General features: G+C 35.6%; 2 protein-coding genes and 1 pseudogene across 2 annotated transcripts; 2 read left to right on the plus strand and 1 right to left on the minus strand.

Annotated features, from left to right (window-relative positions):
* Positions 1-477: 477 nt before the first annotated feature.
* On the minus strand, positions 478-3,444 carry LOC141820737 (peptidyl-prolyl cis-trans isomerase CYP57-like; annotated as a pseudogene).
* Positions 3,445-8,674: 5,230 nt separating this feature from the next.
* LOC141820529 (uncharacterized) lies at positions 8,675-10,552 on the plus strand. The gene has a single exon (XM_074707855.1). The coding sequence runs from the start codon at positions 8,675-8,677 to the stop codon at positions 10,541-10,543; it is 1,869 nt and encodes a 622-aa protein (XP_074563956.1). The 3' UTR covers positions 10,544-10,552.
* A 712-nt stretch (positions 10,553-11,264) lies between these two features.
* On the plus strand, positions 11,265-17,421 carry LOC141820686 (uncharacterized). The gene is made up of 8 exons (XM_074708052.1): positions 11,265-11,657; positions 11,732-11,787; positions 12,252-12,414; positions 12,840-12,928; positions 13,312-13,444; positions 14,055-14,147; positions 14,245-14,347; positions 16,814-17,421. Exons 1-8 carry the CDS (start codon positions 11,472-11,474, stop codon positions 17,173-17,175), a joined length of 1,185 nt encoding a protein of 394 aa, XP_074564153.1. The 5' UTR covers positions 11,265-11,471; the 3' UTR covers positions 17,176-17,421.
* The last annotated feature ends 1,855 nt before the right edge of the window (positions 17,422-19,276 follow it).

Raw genomic sequence — 19,276 nt, forward strand, 5'->3', positions numbered from 1 at the left:
AGCCATCAAGGGTTCGAATCCTGGTGAAGTCAGGCAATACCCTCCTGCGTCGTAACCAACTGTACTTTCTCGATTTACCTCCTCACAGATGATCGTGGGGCCCAACCATGTGGGACCGCTAAGGTGGCGGATCCATCTTTTTTGCAGAAGAGCATGTAAAGCCAGGCACCATTATGTTAGACCAGAGCAAGTTAAATGGAGGAACTTCAGTTGTGTTGCCATCCATCCATAATCATCTTCTATGGCATTCTCCTTATAGCCATTTGCTACTTGGCACAGAAAACTTGGTAGATAGAGATTTTTTGAACCTATCCAACTTGGCTGGAAGCATACATATTCAGTTATCCTAACTTAGCAGCACCTAAGTTGAATAAATTCAGTATAACAGATCAAGGACTAGCTGAACTGATACATTAATTTCTATTCTAGGTTTCTGGACATAAAGAAATTCCAAACTACTAAGAATGATATGCAGCTCTAAACGGAATCAGTGACTGTTGCATTAAAGATTAGTGTGTTAGCACTTCATAAATTCCAGGAAAATACAAGATCATATAGAAATTAGCTTTTTACAATCCGTAATAGCTAAACAGATAGTATCACAACGGTTTCATGCGTGAAACTGTACAAATATGTGCATCCTCTTGGCACACCTGATTCCGCCTCTCTGCTTCTGCAATTATAATGTCGGACGGGATAACAATTATTTTATGAATAATATTTTAATATCAATTAATGTCGGATGGGATAGTGATTATCCTACAGACAATATTGAATCTGTTGGTTCAATTGTGAACGTCGAAAATAATCTTCTAAAATTTGTTAATTCAGAAAAATACCAAAAGACACAGAAATAAACTGCTTTGTCAAAAAATATTATTAAATTAAAAAAAATTTCTTCATAAGTATTAACTTATAAAATATTTACATAGACTCAAAATCCTAACGTGTAAAAGAAAGTAAAAAATCCTAATAAAAAAAAAAATTTCTTAATAGGCTCGAAATCTTACAAATCCTAAAAATTAAAAATTAAAAAACTTTAAAACTATTATAAATACCAAAAATTTTAAGAATTATTAAAAATAAAAATTATTAAAAATAGTAATAAAATATTTGAATCCTCCTACATCAAATTGCCGCTTTTGTTCAGCAAGATTCAGTAGCCTCAAATCTACATGCGTTGGCCGTAAGTTCAGCCCTGGCTTCTGATCCAATACCTTTTCGCTTTATAGACAGTTTATCAGCCTTTGAATCCTTAATTTTTGTAATTGGCCTATAAATATATAAGAAGATAGATGGAAACTTAGATCAGAACATATAGATCTAGTAGTGGGTTTAACTATTCTTATACAGCATAAATACTAAATTCCATAAAATAGTTTATATGGAGCTGAATGAACCAACTTTTCATCATATAGCATATCTCAACGATAGGTAAGGTTGCTTTCTTTAGTATACAGTCTAAAAAGACTAAGAAAGTGGGAGAAAAGTATAGAATATAAAAATACATAAAGTAAATAGCACATATACCAGCAGGCATCTTGTCATGAGTGGTAACATCACCCATCTCCTTGCGTTTTCTCAAGATTTGCATTCGCATTATTGAATCAAAGTTTGTTCACTGTCATCGTCACTATGATCTTCAGCATCAAAATCATTTATTTCAGGTTCTCTGGTGTTGTTACCCTTTTTGGGAACTAGAGCCTCCGTAACAGCTAAATGAACTTCATTTTTCTTTCCTATTTCTGCTCTAGACTGTAAGAAGCCGGCAGAAACATCAGTACTTTTCTGCAAATCTGCTACATCGTAACCAACTCAGCTATGCCTCAGGGGCAGAAACATCAGTACTTTGATATTCAATAATTGTGTCAGAACAAAAGTAAACCATGTAAACTTTTGGGAGCGCCATAAACTTATCTGATTTTATTATCATAGCGAGCATGTGAAATGAAATAAAGAAAGATAGAACAAATATTTAATGGCATGAATTTTCAGTTGGAAGATGTGGAAGAACGTTGTTGGAGATTGAAATTAAGCAATATTGCAAGACAACCAACAGGCCAAACAACAAGCCAAAAAGGTATTATCCTTTACATTTGCATATTCCAATTCATCTTTTTGGACAGAATGGAATGGATATTCATTTTCTCATCTTGCAATATTGCTAGGGGGATCATCTAAAGATCATCCAAACAATTAATACATCTTGAGGATCATCTAATACACCATGAATATGAATACTCTTGATCTTATCCTTTACATTTGCATTTTCCAATTCATCTTTTTCAACTTCCTCACCAAAAGATAGCATGTTAAGCTGCCCACACAATACAAGTCACCACTCAGATACATTAAACCCTACCAGCATAATTAGTATCATAAGTGTAAATGGCAATATCAAACCCGTAGTACATTCATATTAGGCAAAAAAAGATTGAAGCATGAAATTACAGTGCCTTGTTTTTTTGTTTTCATCCTTCAGCTATGACCTTGGCATCAGTTTGAGGTTTCTCATTTAGTTGCATCGGGATAATATCATCAAATGAATTCCAAAGCGCCTAAGGAAGGGGGGAAAAAGGAACAAATTGATTATCTAAATTGGATAAAACATAATGAAAGAAGAAATTATTATTTTTATGAAGGAAATGAGATAAGATTGCATTAATGCATTCCTTAACAAAAGTAGGATACGATAGGTGGACCAGCAAACAAGAAAAGGCTATGCTACTAGCTAACATGATTCAAATTTTTAGCTCTCACAAAAGGAAAAATAAATATGTTTCAGCAAGTCTTTGAGCTGAAAGCAATAGCCTTTTTTGCTAATGGCATATATGTTAGTAAATCAAGGAGTCCCATCTGAACTAGATTTACTGAGAAAATTGAAAATTACCTCAAACAAGAGCATCTTTGGCGAGGGGTCTTGGCAATCATCTTTGTTGGTACCCAACTCACCCATCTTAGAAGGTTAAATATGGAATCTCCTGTAACCTGTCAATATCAGATATGAGTTCTTCCTATGTATTAAGTTACACAACATAAAAAAATGAAAAAGAACTTCCCACAACATTATCTTCTCAAAATTTGTATGTTTCCGACCTAGCCAATCACAAGGATATAATGTCAATAATGAATTGGCTTGCATTTGAATGTGGAGAGCCAACATCTGCACATGCAACCAAACCCCTGTGACTAAATCGAAATCTGGAATGGAACTCATCAGCAAACACTGCGCCATAAATACTTTTGCCACCTGCCAGTCATAAAAGAAGCAAATCACCAACAAAAGCTAATTTTTTTCTGCTATCATATCACTATGGGCAATGTCTCATTTATTTTTTTTGACAATTTCTCAAATGGCGCACTCAAAGTTACGTAATTCTCACCAATTATACCCTTCCTGCCAACAGTTGACTTTATTTCCTTTTTCCGAAGCATCCGACTCATATAATATCCGAGCCACCTAAAGTCACGTTAAACCCAGTGTTTACCATGTAATTATTCTCTCACAAAATATATATTCCGGCGGGATTTCAACAAAGTAAAAAAGTTGAAGAAAAGTTTTGAAGACTGATTATTCTCTAAAGAAAATTGATAAAGGTTTTAGCATAGTAACTCATTTGACATTTTCTCATCGATTGTCTTTAAGATTTTCTCATGTATATTATACCAGATACAATTTTTGTTATTTATAATATCAATCTATACTATGTACAGACGAATGGTTTATATTGAGTATAATATATATTTATTTAGAAAATATTGTTTTAGGGTCTTTTGTCATCCATTGTTATGTAGTTAAGGTTTTGGAAAGACCAATTGACGCTGTAAATACAATCATCCAAATGTAAATGATTAATTTTCTGATATGAGATATTATATGATGAACAATGGAATATATATATATAGAGAGAGAGGTTTCTCTAACGATGGATAGTAGTTTTTGTTTTAATTTTTCTATACTTACTACTTGGTGTTGAACTTTCAAACCTGGAAGATGTACAATAATTCTAACCCCGTAACACAGTGATGCTAAACATTATATTTTGGCACCACGATGTTGAACTTTCTATTGTTATGCTGGAATATAAATTTCAGCACCACTGTAGTACTGAACTTTCTATTGTGATGCTGGAATATAAATTTTAGCACTACATTACTGCTTTTCAAAATCTACTGACAATGTTATTATTTTTTATTTCTAACATTATCATAGCAACTACGATTTACTGCATGCTATAATGTATATATGTAGCTATAATAATATATAGAATCTACTAAGTAATTATTTATATTTATTTTAAAGTAATTTTGATAAAATTTAAATAATTTTGATTATATCAATAAAAAATATTTTGATATATTAATATTCAGAATTTATGATTTACGATTGAGAATTTTAAATTTTAAGATTGATGTACAACTATGGAGTAATTCTTGATAATTATTATTATGTATAGAAGCTACTTGATAATTACTATCATGTGTAAAAGTTACTCAATAACTACTATGAATAATTAATTATTTTATTTTAATTAAAATTACTACACATAAATCACTATTATATAATAAAAAAATTTACCAACTTAATCAAAGTTATCTAAACTTCATCAAAAATATTTAAAATAATTAGCTAAAATCATTTTTAAAAAGTTATAACTAAATTCTAAATCATGAACTATTAAATTTTAAATTTCAAACTCTGAATACTATGTTATCAAAATATTGTTTATCAACTTAGTCAAAATTATTTAAACTTCATTGAAATCATTTTAATTGATCAAAATACTTGAAAATCATTCTAGCAATAATTTAATAATTATTGCAATGTATAAAATTAATAAATAGTTATTATTGTTGGGTTGCAATGGTGCAAACATAGTCCCACATCTAAAGTACATAGAAAAGATTATAGGGTTAAAAGGATGGAAAGTATTTCCATTGGTATGAAACCTTTTGGGGAGAGCCCAAGAACAAAGCCATGAGGGCTTATAGGCCCAAAGTGGATAATATCATACCATTGTGGAGATATTTTGATTCCATCGGTACTAACAAGTGATATCAGAGCGAGATCGCTCTTCACCGGACTAACCGCCGGATTGGGGCCATAATCCAGATCTAACCATGTGGTTTGAACCTTAAACAAAAGTATGTCGGGTGGATTAAGGGGGCTGCGGCTAGGTGGGAAGTCCTAGAATCAAGAGGACCAGACACCAGGTAAGAAGTCCTAGTAAGTCGGGTGGACCGAGGGGCAAAAAGTCCTAGCTGCGGCTAGGTGGGAAGTCCTAGTAAGTCGGGTGGACCGAGGAGCAAAAAGTCCTGGTGGATCGAGGATTTAGACATCAAAAACGACGTTGAAGGAGACCTATGGTTCTTTGTTTGAGGGGGGATTGTTGGTGCAAACGAGTAGTATCTTCATTGGTACGAGGCCTATATCATACCATTGTGGAGATATTTTGATTTCATATGTACTAACAATTATTACTCTATAATAATATTATAAGTGTTACACATTATAAGTAGCTATCAATAATTTTTATACATTATAATAGTTAATTATAATTGCTATAATATACTGAATATCTAATAGATGTCTTTTTAATTTTTACCATATATATATATATATATATTAGATGTTTGATGTTAGATAAATTTAAAAAATATTTTATGCGTCCTTTAAATTGTAAAATAATATTATAATACAACAACAAAAATCTATCTATGATGTGAAAGATCATAAAAGAGTGCATATTTTTATCATATCTTAAACAAAAATTGACTAGATCCTAATTGCACATTATTAATGGAAGCGAACTAAATCTTGAAGAAACATATATATTCGGATCGTTAATCATGATTTATAATCTAATAATTCATCGTTGTGACTCTACTAATGTAAGTGATCTATCCAAATTGCCATATTCTAGCTAGATCGTTGATGACAAAAGGATACATAACAGTTCGTGCAAGCTAAGGAGCCCAGTTTTAGTTGCAACCTTGGCTTCTTAATTTTCAGCTAGATACGTTGTTAGATATTAAAACACTGCCCCACTTATTCATTATTATCAAGGAATAACACTGAAAACGGCAAGATCCAAATACAAAAGCTTGCATGGGCATATCTTTGGAATTTAAATTTTTTATAATTCAAATATTTAATTATTCGAATCAATTAATTTTGGAGATGATGATCCGGTTCCATAAAAATTTTTCATTGATCATCAGTAAAATAGGAAATGCGAATAATATGTCGCTCTATAGTCATATCATTTCAATCTTGAAGGAAATTAATTCGCACCAAATTATAATTAAAAATTTATTTATAAATATTTAATTAACTACAAAAAATACTTTGCCATTACATCATAGTGCCGAGGCATGTCTTTGAAATTTAAGCTCACACTAAAGAGAGATGGCGTGTAGTCCATTGCTGATTAAGATTAGACGATTAAGACTCTTTGGATATGTAGGCACATTGATTGAGTGTATATGGGAAACCTAAAGGTAATGTCAAGGGCTAGAGATATGTGATAAAATCTTGTCTGAAAGATAGATGCCTGATGAGAAGAGGCAGTACAATTGCCCTCTTTATTTATTTTTTTTCTTTTTATTATTCATTATATAATAGACTGAAAAATTAGTTTACACCTATTTTAATGACGACCATCGTCGATCGATATCTCCTGTCCTTTCTTACACGTCCATGAGAAGAGCCGTTGATGCGGAGGTTTATTGAGGAGGTGAATACTTATGTACAGGCGTAGTCCGACCTGCACACTGTCGTTCGACCGACAGAATGCGGCTCGACTCATGCACATTATAGCTAATGCTCGAGTTTGATTTCAAATTCGAAAACATTATCAGTCGAGCTTGAAAATATTATAGAACAAGCTTAACAATATTTGATTCGTGAATTCGTGAACATGTTTGTTTAGAAACTGACAAATGTATTTGTTAAGAGACTCGTGAATATGTTCATTAAAAGACTCACGTGTGTGTATATATACTCTATGCGTTTGAACTTGTACGTGTAGTGCATGATAGAAGATTCCAACCGTCCGAACTAGGAACAGTACCGAGTTCGATCTAAGTTTGTTTAATTTTTAAATAAGTTATTTTATAACTAAGTTCGAGTCATTTGCGAACTATTTAATTTCATTACAAATTGAACTTGAGCTTAAAAATTAAAATTTAAATTGAACTCGAATCGAGCTCAAGCTTAGAGAAAAATGAACCGAGTCATTCTCGAGCTCGACTTGACTCAGCTTGATTTGATTATACTCCTATTTCTAATAAGGTCTCTCTAATATGTAAGGCAATGAAGGGTGTTAACTTAGAGAGTTGAGCTCGGAATAGTGAACTCAAATAGACCTAACCTAGGAGGTTAACTTAGAGATTCCGACTTGACAACCTAGTCCGAGAGATCGGAGGTTAACCTAGTGACATGTCAATGTATCAATCTAACCTAAAAAGGTCGAAGGTAGACCCATAGATGTCACGTGCCGACCTAATTTTCTTTGTATGTTTATGTAAAATAATAAGTAAAAAAAATTGGAAAAAAATGCCTCTGTGAGCTTCCAAATTGACTTCACATAAAAAAAATATAAAAAATAATTGTTATAGACCAAAAAAACTTCAAATAAAAAAACTGTATATTCCTAAACAAAGAAATTTAAATATAATTTTATTTTTTTTAATACAAAATATTTTAATTTATTTAATGATTTTTTGAATTTATAAAAACACAGATATGGTCTTTCTTTCTTTTTTAATTACTTAATATGGATATTTTTGGAAAAAGGGATAAGAGAACATGTGCCTTTCAATTAGCATTTACTTGAATCTATTTTGCATAAACAATTAGTTAATTGATTAATAATAATGAAATTAACTGGTCAATTGATCGAAATTTATACTAATCAGTCCGATTGATCATCGTGCAAAATGTTTGATGATCATAGAGTCGACTGATGTTGTCAATTTTTTTTTATTTAAAAAGTACTTAACAGGTATAAAAATCAAAAGTTATTCTAAACAACTAAATACAATTTTAGTTGGTCAAATATTTTTGACAAAAAGTATTGAATAAATATAAAAGTCTTATTTTTTTTTTACTAAATCAGTATGATTTTATTTATATTCTCATGAGTTTTTTTTATTTTTATTTTTCTTATAGATGACTAAGAATGAAAGTATTTTCTCAAGAGGGAGAGGATGAAAATAGAGAACATTTACAAGAGGATCAAAATACGTATATAAAATCTTGGATATTTATTATTCTAATGAAATTATTTATTTATCGAAATAAATAAATAGATTTTAGTTTTTGTTCTATGTGAGAGGAAATCATATGAAGATGAGATGACAGATTAGAATTTGAAATTATCACTGACGTTATTTTATAATTTAAAATAGATTATTACATTGGTTCACCAATGATTTGAAACTTTTTAATGAGATTTTCAATCGGATTTTCCTGATAATAATAATAATAATAATAATAATGTTGGTATAAAAGCAGGGGCATCGCACAAAGTAAAAGCCGCAAAGCCGGAACAAAGCAAGCAAACAAGTTTTAAGCAGCTGGTAGTAGCGAAGCAGAGCAGGAAAGCAAAGTAGAAAGAAGAAAAAGGATAAAAGAAGAAGAAAATCCTGATCTTTGTCCTCCTCCTTCAAAATGGATAGCGAAAGAGAACCGTCCTCTTCTGCTGCTGCTGCTGCTGCTGGATTCCGGCCATGGGTCCTTATTCTTCTCTTCTCCCTTCTCATTCTCCTCGTCCTCCCCTCCTCCTTCCGCGGCTTCCGCCCCTTCGCCATCAGGAACGGCTGGGACACCCTCAGCATCCTCCTGGTTCTCTTCGCCATTCTCTGCGGCGTGCTCAGCCGCCGCCACAGCGCCGACGACGGTGACAGGCTCCCCCGCCCGGCGGACCATGGAGACTGGCGCCGAGCCCACTCGAGCTACCCCCACACTGTGGAGGCCGCTCCGGAGGCGGGAGGCCTTCGGATGGGTAGTGGCGGCGGGGCCTACCCTGTTCTGAGGCCGCCTCTGGATGCCGGCGCCGAGGAGTGGCGTTTCTACGGTGATATGGAGCATTATCGACGGGGATCGGAGTCTGGGGTGTGGGAAAGGGAAAGGTTTGGGGATTCCGAGGCAAAAACGATATACGTGGACGCATTTGTTGAACGAAGCAGCCCTCTAGCGAGATCTAGATCTCCGTCGAGTCAGCCGCCGCCGACGCAGAGGTTGATGGAAAGTAGGGCGTTATACGAACTTCCCGAGGGGCATGTGAAGAAAGGTGAGATCTTTGAACAAGAAAAGCCCCATCCGCCCTCGCCGCCACAGCCGCCTCAGCGCCAATCGCGGATGACGAGGCGGAGGAGAGTCGAGAAGGTTGCTGAGGAAAAGGAGGTGGAGAAAAATGAGATCTTTGGGCAGGAGAACCACAATTCTTTGTCGTCGTCGACGCCGTCTCCGCCTCCGAGGCAGCGCCAGCCGAGGAGGAGGAGGAGCATTGAGAAGTTTCGGGAGAGGGACGTGGGACAAAATGCAATATGCGAGCCAAAGACGACCGACATTCCGCTGCCAGCACCGGCGAAGTCACAGCATCGGACGAGGAGAAGCGTAGGCGATGTTCCGCAGTGGGAGGTGGAACAAAATCCTAATATTCTTGTTGAAAAGCCTCGTACGTCGCCGGTGGATCCCCCGCCGTCTCCGCCTCATCATCAGGAGGAAGTGGATGAGGAGGAGGAATTGGTGGAAAAGACGAACCATAAGAAGCGAAGAAGCGGCGGAGCGAAGGACATCGCTGCAGCTATAGCTTTGTTGTATCCGAAGAAGAAAGGAAGCAAGACGAAGAAATCTTCCAACGACACAGCACTTGTATCCGCGGAACCTGCCTCCTCCACTCAGCCGCCACCCCCTCCGCCTCCCTCCTCGGTGTTCCACCACCTCTTCTACCAAAAGAAAGGAGGAAACAAGGCCCGGCAGATCCACTCAGAGTCAGCAGCGCCTCCGCCGCCGGCGCCGATGCCTCCGCCGCCAGAACAACAATCCACGCAGCAAACGATACAACCTCCAGTTCCGGCGCCAGCTCCTCCGTCTCATAACTGGCATCATAAGGGAAAGGAAAAGGTCTATCTTTACGAGTCACCTCTGTCGCCGTCGGCCGTTCCGCCATCACGGCTAGAAAAATCCAATCTTTCGAAGCACACTCTCCAGGCCTCGTCTTCCATGTCGCCGATACCGCCGCGGCCTCCGCCTCCGCCTCCGCGAAGGCCTTCTCATTCCCTTCAAACCGTCGCCGACGAGGAGGTGCTGGCTAACCACGACCTCAACAGGAGAGTCATCGAAGCACAAGCGAAGAAACTGAAGGAAAGAGAGGCCGTGGCGGTGTCCTGCCCGAGCCCGGACGTGGACAACAAGGCCGACCTCTTCATCGCTCGATGCCATGCGAACTGGAAGCTCGAGAAGCAGAACTCCATGCGCGAGAAGGAGCGCCGCAAACAGCAAAGGCGACAGGAATCCGAGTTGAGACGCGCTTAACCTCTAACTCCGCCGCCGGCGACGTGATCTCCGACCAGGTGCATACAAGTTGGTCGTCGATAGCTGAACAACCGGATCATTCTACCATTGACTAAAATTCGAAGCTGCAAAGTGTCATTTGGGATACAATTCCCGCACAAGAAGGTACAGCAGTCCCAGTGAAAATTTTTAGACAAATTTTTTGGGTCGAGCGACAAGTTTGAAACATTGTGCTAAAGTTGTTCTTGGTGCATGAGAGTTTATGCAAATGGAAATTAGTTTTTCCCATTTGTACCATTTTACCAATTGAATATTAGATCAACAAGATTTGGGGAAATCTCCTTTAGCCCCCTAGCATTTTTTTTTTAATTAAAAAAATATTATAAAATTTTCAATTTTGTCGAGAAGAAGAAAAAAAAAATGTAAATGAAGCACGAGAGGAGAGAAATAGGTCAATTTGAAGGGGAAATATATTTTTCTTAAAATAGAAATTCTGTTTTATTGAGGAAGGGAAGAAGACTAGAAGAGGAATTCGAGAAGCGGATAATACGTGCGTCGCCGGCGGCTTCAATTGCCACCTCCGTTTCTTACAAGCTCTCGAGCGATCTCCTCCCCCTTCACCCCGAAGTCGTAGCTCCCAATCCCAAATTAGGACTTCGATTCCCTCATCTTCGGCATCTGCCCCGGTGAGCACCTGCGCGGCGGCCGCGTCTCCGCTATCGCGTCTGTTCGGCGAAGGACAGTAGGGTCGGTCCAGTCGTCGCCGCCGGCAGGTTGGGTGGATGTCTGACGAGGTCTCCTCCTCCTCTCTCCATTCCTCGCGTCAGTTCAAATAAACATATCAAAGGAATTCTTTTCCTCTCCCTTTCTCTCATTCTCTACTTTCCCCTTGTTACTTGCCTTTCCTTCCCTCTTCCGTAGGAGGAATAGATTTCCGTATCTTGCTCATATGTCGCTGACAATGTTGTCGTCGATGCACTTTGTGTCGCTTCGTATCTCGATGCTCCTTCCACCGGCGAGATGCAAGAAGAAGAAGAATGAGAGCTGCGTCCCTGCCTTTCTCTGGCCCAATCCAATGGTCCGCGTTATGCTCCGCTGGCGAAGAACCTCTTCCATGAACCGAGATTCTCCTCCGGTATGCAATGTTGATATAAAATTGCATTAAAAAACCATTTAATTTTCTTATATTCTTCAGTCTGGTTCTTGCAGCTGGATTATGATCCGTCACGAGAATTGTTGGGAATCGATGTCGACCCGGAACCAAGGTTTGCCATTCTTTTCTGTAGTTCTGCTGCTTTGCTCAATTTTTTTGTGGATTTTGTCAGGGCTTCTGAAAAATAAGCAAATTTCTTGGGCAGAATAAAATATACAAGTGAAATAAGTGATGTAGGATGAATTGGAATGCAAAATGATAAATTAACAATCTTGGAGCATGTTAGTAGAAATTTAATTTTGTGTCAGCGCAGCAAAACTTGATTGTGGAGAGGATCTAACTGTGCATAAAAATCAGTTCTCAATTTATTTTAAACACAGACCAATTGCATCGATTTTACCCAATATTTCAATAGTAACCAGTTGGTATTAACATCCAGAAGGTTTCCGCCGCTGCAAAATATTTGATAAAACTCATGATATTATATTTAAAGTGTTTCTTTACTATTTTTCTGTTTTGCTCCAGGAGTGGATGCTAGTTGTTTTCTTTCATGCTGATCTAAATTTGTTTCTTCAGGAATGTTAATCCTGGTACACAAAAACTTAGGTCCTGGTTTGGTCCAAATGGGCAATACATCAGGGAGTTGCCATGCCCTAGTTGTAGGGGGAGGGGTTACACACCATGCACAGAGTGTGATATAGAGAGGTCAAGGTCAGATTGTTCCCAATGCAATGGGAAGGTGACTGCTGCTTCTTTCCATCTGTAGTTTTTTGTTAGCATTAATTCACTTTGAGTTGCATTTAGTATGAAAAATATTTACCGTACCATACATATTTACAGCACTAGAGATAAAAGACCTGAAGTTCTTTGCTTGAACTAGTTTGACTATGTTACAATTTTGTTATCAATTGTATTAGTATTTCTACAGTTGGATTTTTTTTTCAGCTTCTTATTTCTTACACAAATCATTTTGTGCTATGCAGAACTTCAATTGTATTGGCCAGAAAGCTTATAATTACGATTTTCTTATTTATAGATGCCATTTCTGTGTTTTACTGCATGTTAATGTGATGTCACATTCACCCAATTTAAAGCCACAAACTTTTAGTTCATATTACACAACCAATCATGTCTGGAGCCTTGACAATATCTTATGTGATTCAGGGAATTAGAATCTGCAAGCATTGCTTTGGGGATTGTGTGATATGGGAAGAGTCTATTGATGAGCAACCTTGGGAGAAAGCTCGATCTAGGTAATGCTCCTCGCTATACAACTTATGCTTTCCCTTGAAAGTCCTTATAATTACATTACTTGTGATGAGCTATTTTTGTATTTTACTTTTGGTCTGTTAAGTCCCACATCCAAACCCATAGTACAAAAGCCTTGCTTTAAGTATAGGGTACAAGGTCATTGAATAGCGATGATCAACATTGAATTTGGTTGACTCTATTGGTTGGTAAGTTGAGTGCATAAAATGTACCAGATTTGCTTCAATGACACCAATCAGACATAGCTCACAACTACTTTGGATTGGCTATGTCGATCTTATCTTGGGATTGAAATGTACCAGAGTTGCTGCTTTACCACAAAATATGAGGATTACAGTGTTCTTAAACATGCCTTTTATTTATGCAGCTCCCCTTTGAGAGTGAAGGAAGATGATGAAGTTGACAAATTAGACATAAAGGTTGATGTGGCAAGAAAATCTAAACGAACATACCAGTCGCCATCACCTGAAGTCAGCTTAAAGATCAGCAGATCATTACGAGTAAAATTATCTTTCTGATTTTATAATTTGTAGTTTGCCTTTATTTTGGAAATCAAGTGCCAATTCATGTTACTTGGTTTTGATTTTCCTCATTCTGGATATTCTTCCATCTACAAGCTTAAATTCTCAGAAGTGACCACAACTAGTCAACTAGTATAGCATATGAATAAATGACCTTTGAATTCATATATTATCATCAATTTGCTGAGTCTTTACTATACCTTCTATTTCTTGTATTTTCTTGTCTTCTGAAATGAAGTTTAAATAACTGAAGACAATGTATTATCCATCATCAAGAGAAACAATTTCCTGGACTGGCTAGCTAATCATTGCCTGAAGTATTTCAATTGCTGTTCAAGCTTTGATGAGTGACTGCTAGTTAGCTTCAATTAATCCTGTTGGAACCAGATAATTTGTTAATTTAAGCTTCAATTATCTTCTAGCTGTTGGTAGTTGAGAATTTGTTAATTGATGTGTCCTTACTTGTTTGGACATGTGTTTCTAAACCTTGGTTATCCATCAAATTTCTTGTTCCTGGCTGCGTTTAAGAACCTCTTTTTTTAGTTTTGAATTGTATTTGTTGCTTATTATTAAATTCCATTGGTTGCAGAGTCTTAATGCTAAAACAGGACTTTTTAGTAAGCGAATGAAGATTATACACCAAGACCCTAAGCTGCATGCTCAAAGGGTTGCTGCAATTAAGGTAATAACTTATCTCACATCAGAGTTATCAGTTATTGTAAACTCTATAATGTGCACATTACAAATTGATTTCCTTTGTCTTAATTCTGTGGTTTTAGAAAACAAAAGGAACTCCTGAAGCAAGGAAGCAGGCTTCTGAAGCTATGAAAGTGTTCTTCAACAATCCAGAGAATCGTGTCAAGAGAAGTATAGCTATGAAAGGTTAGTTTTCCACTAATCAAATCAGGTTAAGCGTATACAACATCTATGACATTTTATATATTAGTGTCTAGACTAGTTGGCTAACTCCTGGACTCCAACAAACAAAACAATCATTGCTTTTTGAGTTATTGACATAAAACATGAGTAAGAATGAGTTAATCAGGAAGTCGATTTTGCAGTAAGGTGTGATTTATAACTGAAGATACATACAAGCTTAGAGAGAAGGAGAAAAAAAATGTAGAATGAATGATTGCTTGCCTGTTTTTGTTAGACGGTTGAACCACAAGCCACACTATATCTTCAAGAAAGTTGGACCAAATAGACTTATACGAAAGAAGTGAATATGGCATATCTATATAAAAAAAAATGTAATGATGAATATGCGGGTTTACTAGTAGAGGGTGAACAGATTGGTATTAACTGCGTAAAAAGGGCAAACAGATTATTTGTTGAAATAATCTTTAAACGGGTTGAATTTAAACAAGTTGAATCAATTTGAAAACACCATTTCACTGGATGGAAGTAAAAATAAAATAATCAAGTCTTAATACTATCAATAAAGATTGGTATTAATAATGGAGGGTGTGCCCTACTGTTCTGTAGTATGGAACGATTGATATAGCTGATTGAGATTTTCACTAGTTGCATCCTTTGTGTTCTCTTGCAACATCGTTTGAGATCAAGTATACTGTTTAAGTTTGGGAAAAGGAAAATATTTTGTTGCCTACATTGTAAAGGGATAACACATGGATATATATGACACTAATGACACAACCCTAAATCTAGAATACTAGTGTTGGACTAAATAACCTTATTGACCTAATGTCTATAACACTACCCCTTAGGTTGGAGCATAGATAATATCTATGCTCAGTTTACATAAAGTAGAAAAATGTAGACTAGGATATGATGACAACGAAATGAAAACATAATATTCACATGTAGGTTAAACAAAACTTGAATTAATGAAGTCCATATTGAACGATCCCTTCTACCTCAAATTAGCAAAGCTCTAAAAATAGTTGATTGAGGAGGCAATGATCTCCCTTTTGATCTCAAACACATAGTTTGACAAAGAGAGATGGTAGGGAGAGAGGATGAAATGAAATATCAATGAAGAGAGAAGAACTAATCTCTTGAGTGGACTTGTCCTTGAAGTAGTGCATAAACTATGTTCGATAGTTTGAGGGATAAGTACTTGAGGATCTTAGAGGAAAGATAGAGAATACAGCTCAACCCTTTGTGTTGGACATAATAAAGTGAGATCAAAACATTTTTGCTATTTAGGTCTTAACTAAAAATGGATAGCATGACTCGATAGTTTGCCAGAGACAGGAAATTGAGAATGAGACCTTTTTCTCTCAGTTCATGTCTTCTTCTCTCTCTCTCTTGATGTCTTCATTGACTTTCTGGCGGTGCATATGCAACTCACAAATTTAATAGAATGTGATGAAGAAGAAGAAGAAGAAATGTGAACTGTCCTCAAGTGCTGGGAGTTGAAGAAGAAATGGAGACTATTCCTACTTTCTAAAGTCCATGTAGCACATAGGAAGAGCCCCTATTTCACAAACAAATTGACTGTAATTGTAATAAGACAATCCTGTATTAAATTGATTATTTATTTTTTTAGAACAGTTTTCTTCTTACAAAAATTTGATTAGAAATTTAGCTTAATGTTAAATTGGAACGAGATTGTTGGGTTGCAAGGGTGCAAACATAGTCCCACATCTAAAACACATGGGAAAGATCATGAGTTTAAAAGGATGGAAGATATCTCCATTGGAATAAGGCCTTTTGGGGAGAGCCCAAGAGCAAAACCATGAGGGCTTAGGCCCAAAGTGGACAATATCATGCCATTGTGGAGATACAGACATCCTTGGGGACCCAACAATTGGTATCAGAGCGAGGCCGCTCTTTATCGGACTAACCGCCGGATGAGCCATGATCTGGATCTAACCATGTGGGGACCCTCGGGAAAAACAAAGGAAGTAGAGGAGGCTCGGACCATGAGGGACATGGTAGCCGGACCATGAGGACATGGCAGCCGGACCATGAGAAATGGCAGCCGGACCATGAGAAATGGTAGCGGAGCTTCCAGTGGTCCTTTGTTTGAGGGGGGGATTGTTGGGTTGCAAGGGTGCAAACATAGTCCCACATCTAAAACACATGGGAAAGATCATGAGTTTAAAAGGATGGAAAGTATCTCCATTGGCATGAGGCCTTTTGGGGAGAGCCCAAGAACAAAACCATGAGGGCTTAGGCCCAAAGTGGACAATATCATGCTATTGTGGAGATACGAACATCCTTTTGGACCCAACAGAGATGACTAGAGAAATAACGGAAACCATTAACATGCATTCTCACTGATTCATTCTAATTTCAAAATGTTGGTAGCTAGTTGCATGCCTACATATTATATTGTCTGGAATTCTTATATTCCCTGTGATAGTCTTTCACGGCATGCAGGAGTGAAGTTTTACTGCAGTAACTGTGGTGAGGAAGGGCACCGGAGACATTATTGCTCGATTTTAAGGGAAAATTCAGGTCCAATGCGATTCAGATGCAGCAATTGTGGTGGAAGAGGACACAATCGTCGCACTTGTGGTAGATCAAAATTGGATTCAGAAACACAGGAAAAGAGTCACAATGTGTTGCGATACTGTAAGTTATGTGGCCGAAGTGGACATAATCGTAGAACATGCACTGAAGCCAGATATTCTTTCGCGGAAAGCCCACTGGTTGTTACCTCTAAAACAACTTATTCATGTAGGTTTTGCTTCGAAAAAGGACACAACAGAAGAACTTGCCCTCAAAGAAAGGGCATTTAAAAGCCAAACTACCATTTGGCACGATCGGTTGTTCCCTTCTAACCAAGCAAATATTGTTTATATACTCTTACCGTTGAGCTTCCTGAGAAAACTATCATTCATGTAAATATTTTGGGTCATATAAATAACAAAAGGAGAACTACGTCCTCTTAGATTTGCTTCACCAGTTCATAACTCAATCTTTGTTACTGCTCTAGCCACTAATAATACATTTCAGTTTGTAATATTTGGTTTTCTACTGCCATAATCCAGTTGATGTTTTTTAGGAAAATAAACCAGTGTAAATTGTGTTGCCCTTATCATATGGTGCATCTTTTTCGAATTGTGTGGTGCAAAAAAATTCATGTAGACAATTTCTTGCATAAGGCGATTGATTTGTTTGTTAGGCAAAAATAAAAAAGAGGTCCTGTTTTATTATAATTGTCATAAAAAAATATTTTTTTATTTATTATCAAAATAATCTTCTATTTAGACTCAGTCTATTTTTATTTTTAAAAATATTTTATTTTTGATGATGTTGTAATTGTTATAAGATGATAACGAATTACATAGTTGTAGTAGTTATGATCTTATAATTACTATATTAGTGTAGCAATTTTGATTTCATAACTTATTACAATTATATAATCATAGTAGAACGATCCTATAGCTAATACAATATGATAAAAAATAAATTATCTATATTGTAGTAGTTATTAATGATAATTATTATAATATAATATTAATCGGTATTATTAGAGATGACTATTGTAATTATATAACTGTTATAATCTCATGATTATTATAATATAATATTTATATAACTGTTATAATCTCATGATTATTATAATATAATATTGATCATAGATGAAATATCTATATTATAATAATTATAAATTATAATCATTATAATATAATAGTATTAATGTTGATCCGAATTAAAATATTTATATTATAATACTTATGATCTCATACTTACTACACCAATATAACAAATAATAATTTTAAAAATAAAAATGTGTTGAGATGGAATGAGACGTTATTTTGATTAATAAACACTTTTTTGATGGTTCTAATAGAAAACATTTTTTTAATTTTTTTATTTTATTCAGTTGACTCATTGCTCCCACAAGAATCGTGTGTGACTCAAAAACTATCTCAATTTATTGAATATTATAATTTTTTAATCAATTTAGAAAATTCATCAATATATATAATGTTTATAAAAGTTTAAAAACATATCTGTTCCGGTGAAAATTAACATTAGATTGTTTTTTCAAAAAAATATTATAATTTTTATTTTTGATACAAAATTAAAAAGGGCCAAAATATGAATAATAAACCTAGACACCATGCGGGTATAAGATGATTAAATGCTTGACAATTAAAAATATTAGCACAACTTTGTATTAAAATACATCTAAACATAGAAATTTTCATAGTTTCAAAATTTTCCAAGTAATGGACATCGATCGAAATGCACATAACTTTCAAATTTCATTATTTTTAAATTCTTCTAAATTTTTGCATGCATTTTTAAATATAAACAAATTTGAAATTTAGAATTTTCAACATCTTCGTTTTCAAAGTTTCATATCCGTCAACCCAAAACAAAAGTTATCACCTAAAAATTAGACATGGGAGCTAGCTCGACTAGAAAACAAAAAATTTTGTTGGATGTCTAAATCAAGAGGAAGGTAAGCTTAGCGAGAACTTTGATTTTTCAATCACTATGATATAGAGTAAAAATAACTTAGACCAAAATGATTTGCCCCTAAGGCAATGGAGCAATGGTAAAAGATGGAATGGATTTCTTAGATAACAAGGATTCAAATCTTACTCAAGATACATTACAAATAGAAAATTTGAAAAACTTATAATGTTGGATTGTCTATCACGAATCGATCATCTCTTATGGATAAGAGAGTGAATAGATGTAATAAAAAAATCATCAATCAATACATTTTAGTAAAAAGATTAGTTCAATGTTGGGTGTGATAAGAATGATGATGGCTCAAACAAAAATGCATGCATATGAAAATGTGAAATTAATGAAAGACGCCGACGTAATTATTTAATTGGTTTAGAGATGTTTCATACTTCACATCTTAGACAGAAAGTG

This window comes from Curcuma longa, unplaced genomic scaffold (assembly GCF_044706935.1).
Source record: "Curcuma longa cultivar G26 ecotype Majalengka, Jawa Barat unplaced genomic scaffold, ITB_CL_G26_1.1 utg509_np1212_2302976_RagTag, whole genome shotgun sequence".
Lineage (NCBI taxonomy): Eukaryota > Viridiplantae > Streptophyta > Magnoliopsida > Zingiberales > Zingiberaceae > Curcuma > Curcuma longa.

Excerpts from the sequence above, each read along its gene's own strand:
- LOC141820686 (XM_074708052.1), top strand. The coding sequence starts at position 11,472 with ATGTCGCTGACAATGTTGTCGTCGATGCACTTTGTGTCGCTTCGTATC. Across the intron at positions 12,415-12,839 it reads GTTCCCAATGCAATGGGAAG|GGAATTAGAATCTGCAAGCA; the intron begins GTGACTGCTGCT and ends TATGTGATTCAG. Across the intron at positions 12,929-13,311 it reads TGGGAGAAAGCTCGATCTAG|CTCCCCTTTGAGAGTGAAGG; the intron begins GTAATGCTCCTC and ends TTATTTATGCAG.
- LOC141820529 (XM_074707855.1), top strand. The coding sequence starts at position 8,675 with ATGGATAGCGAAAGAGAACCGTCCTCTTCTGCTGCTGCTGCTGCTGCT.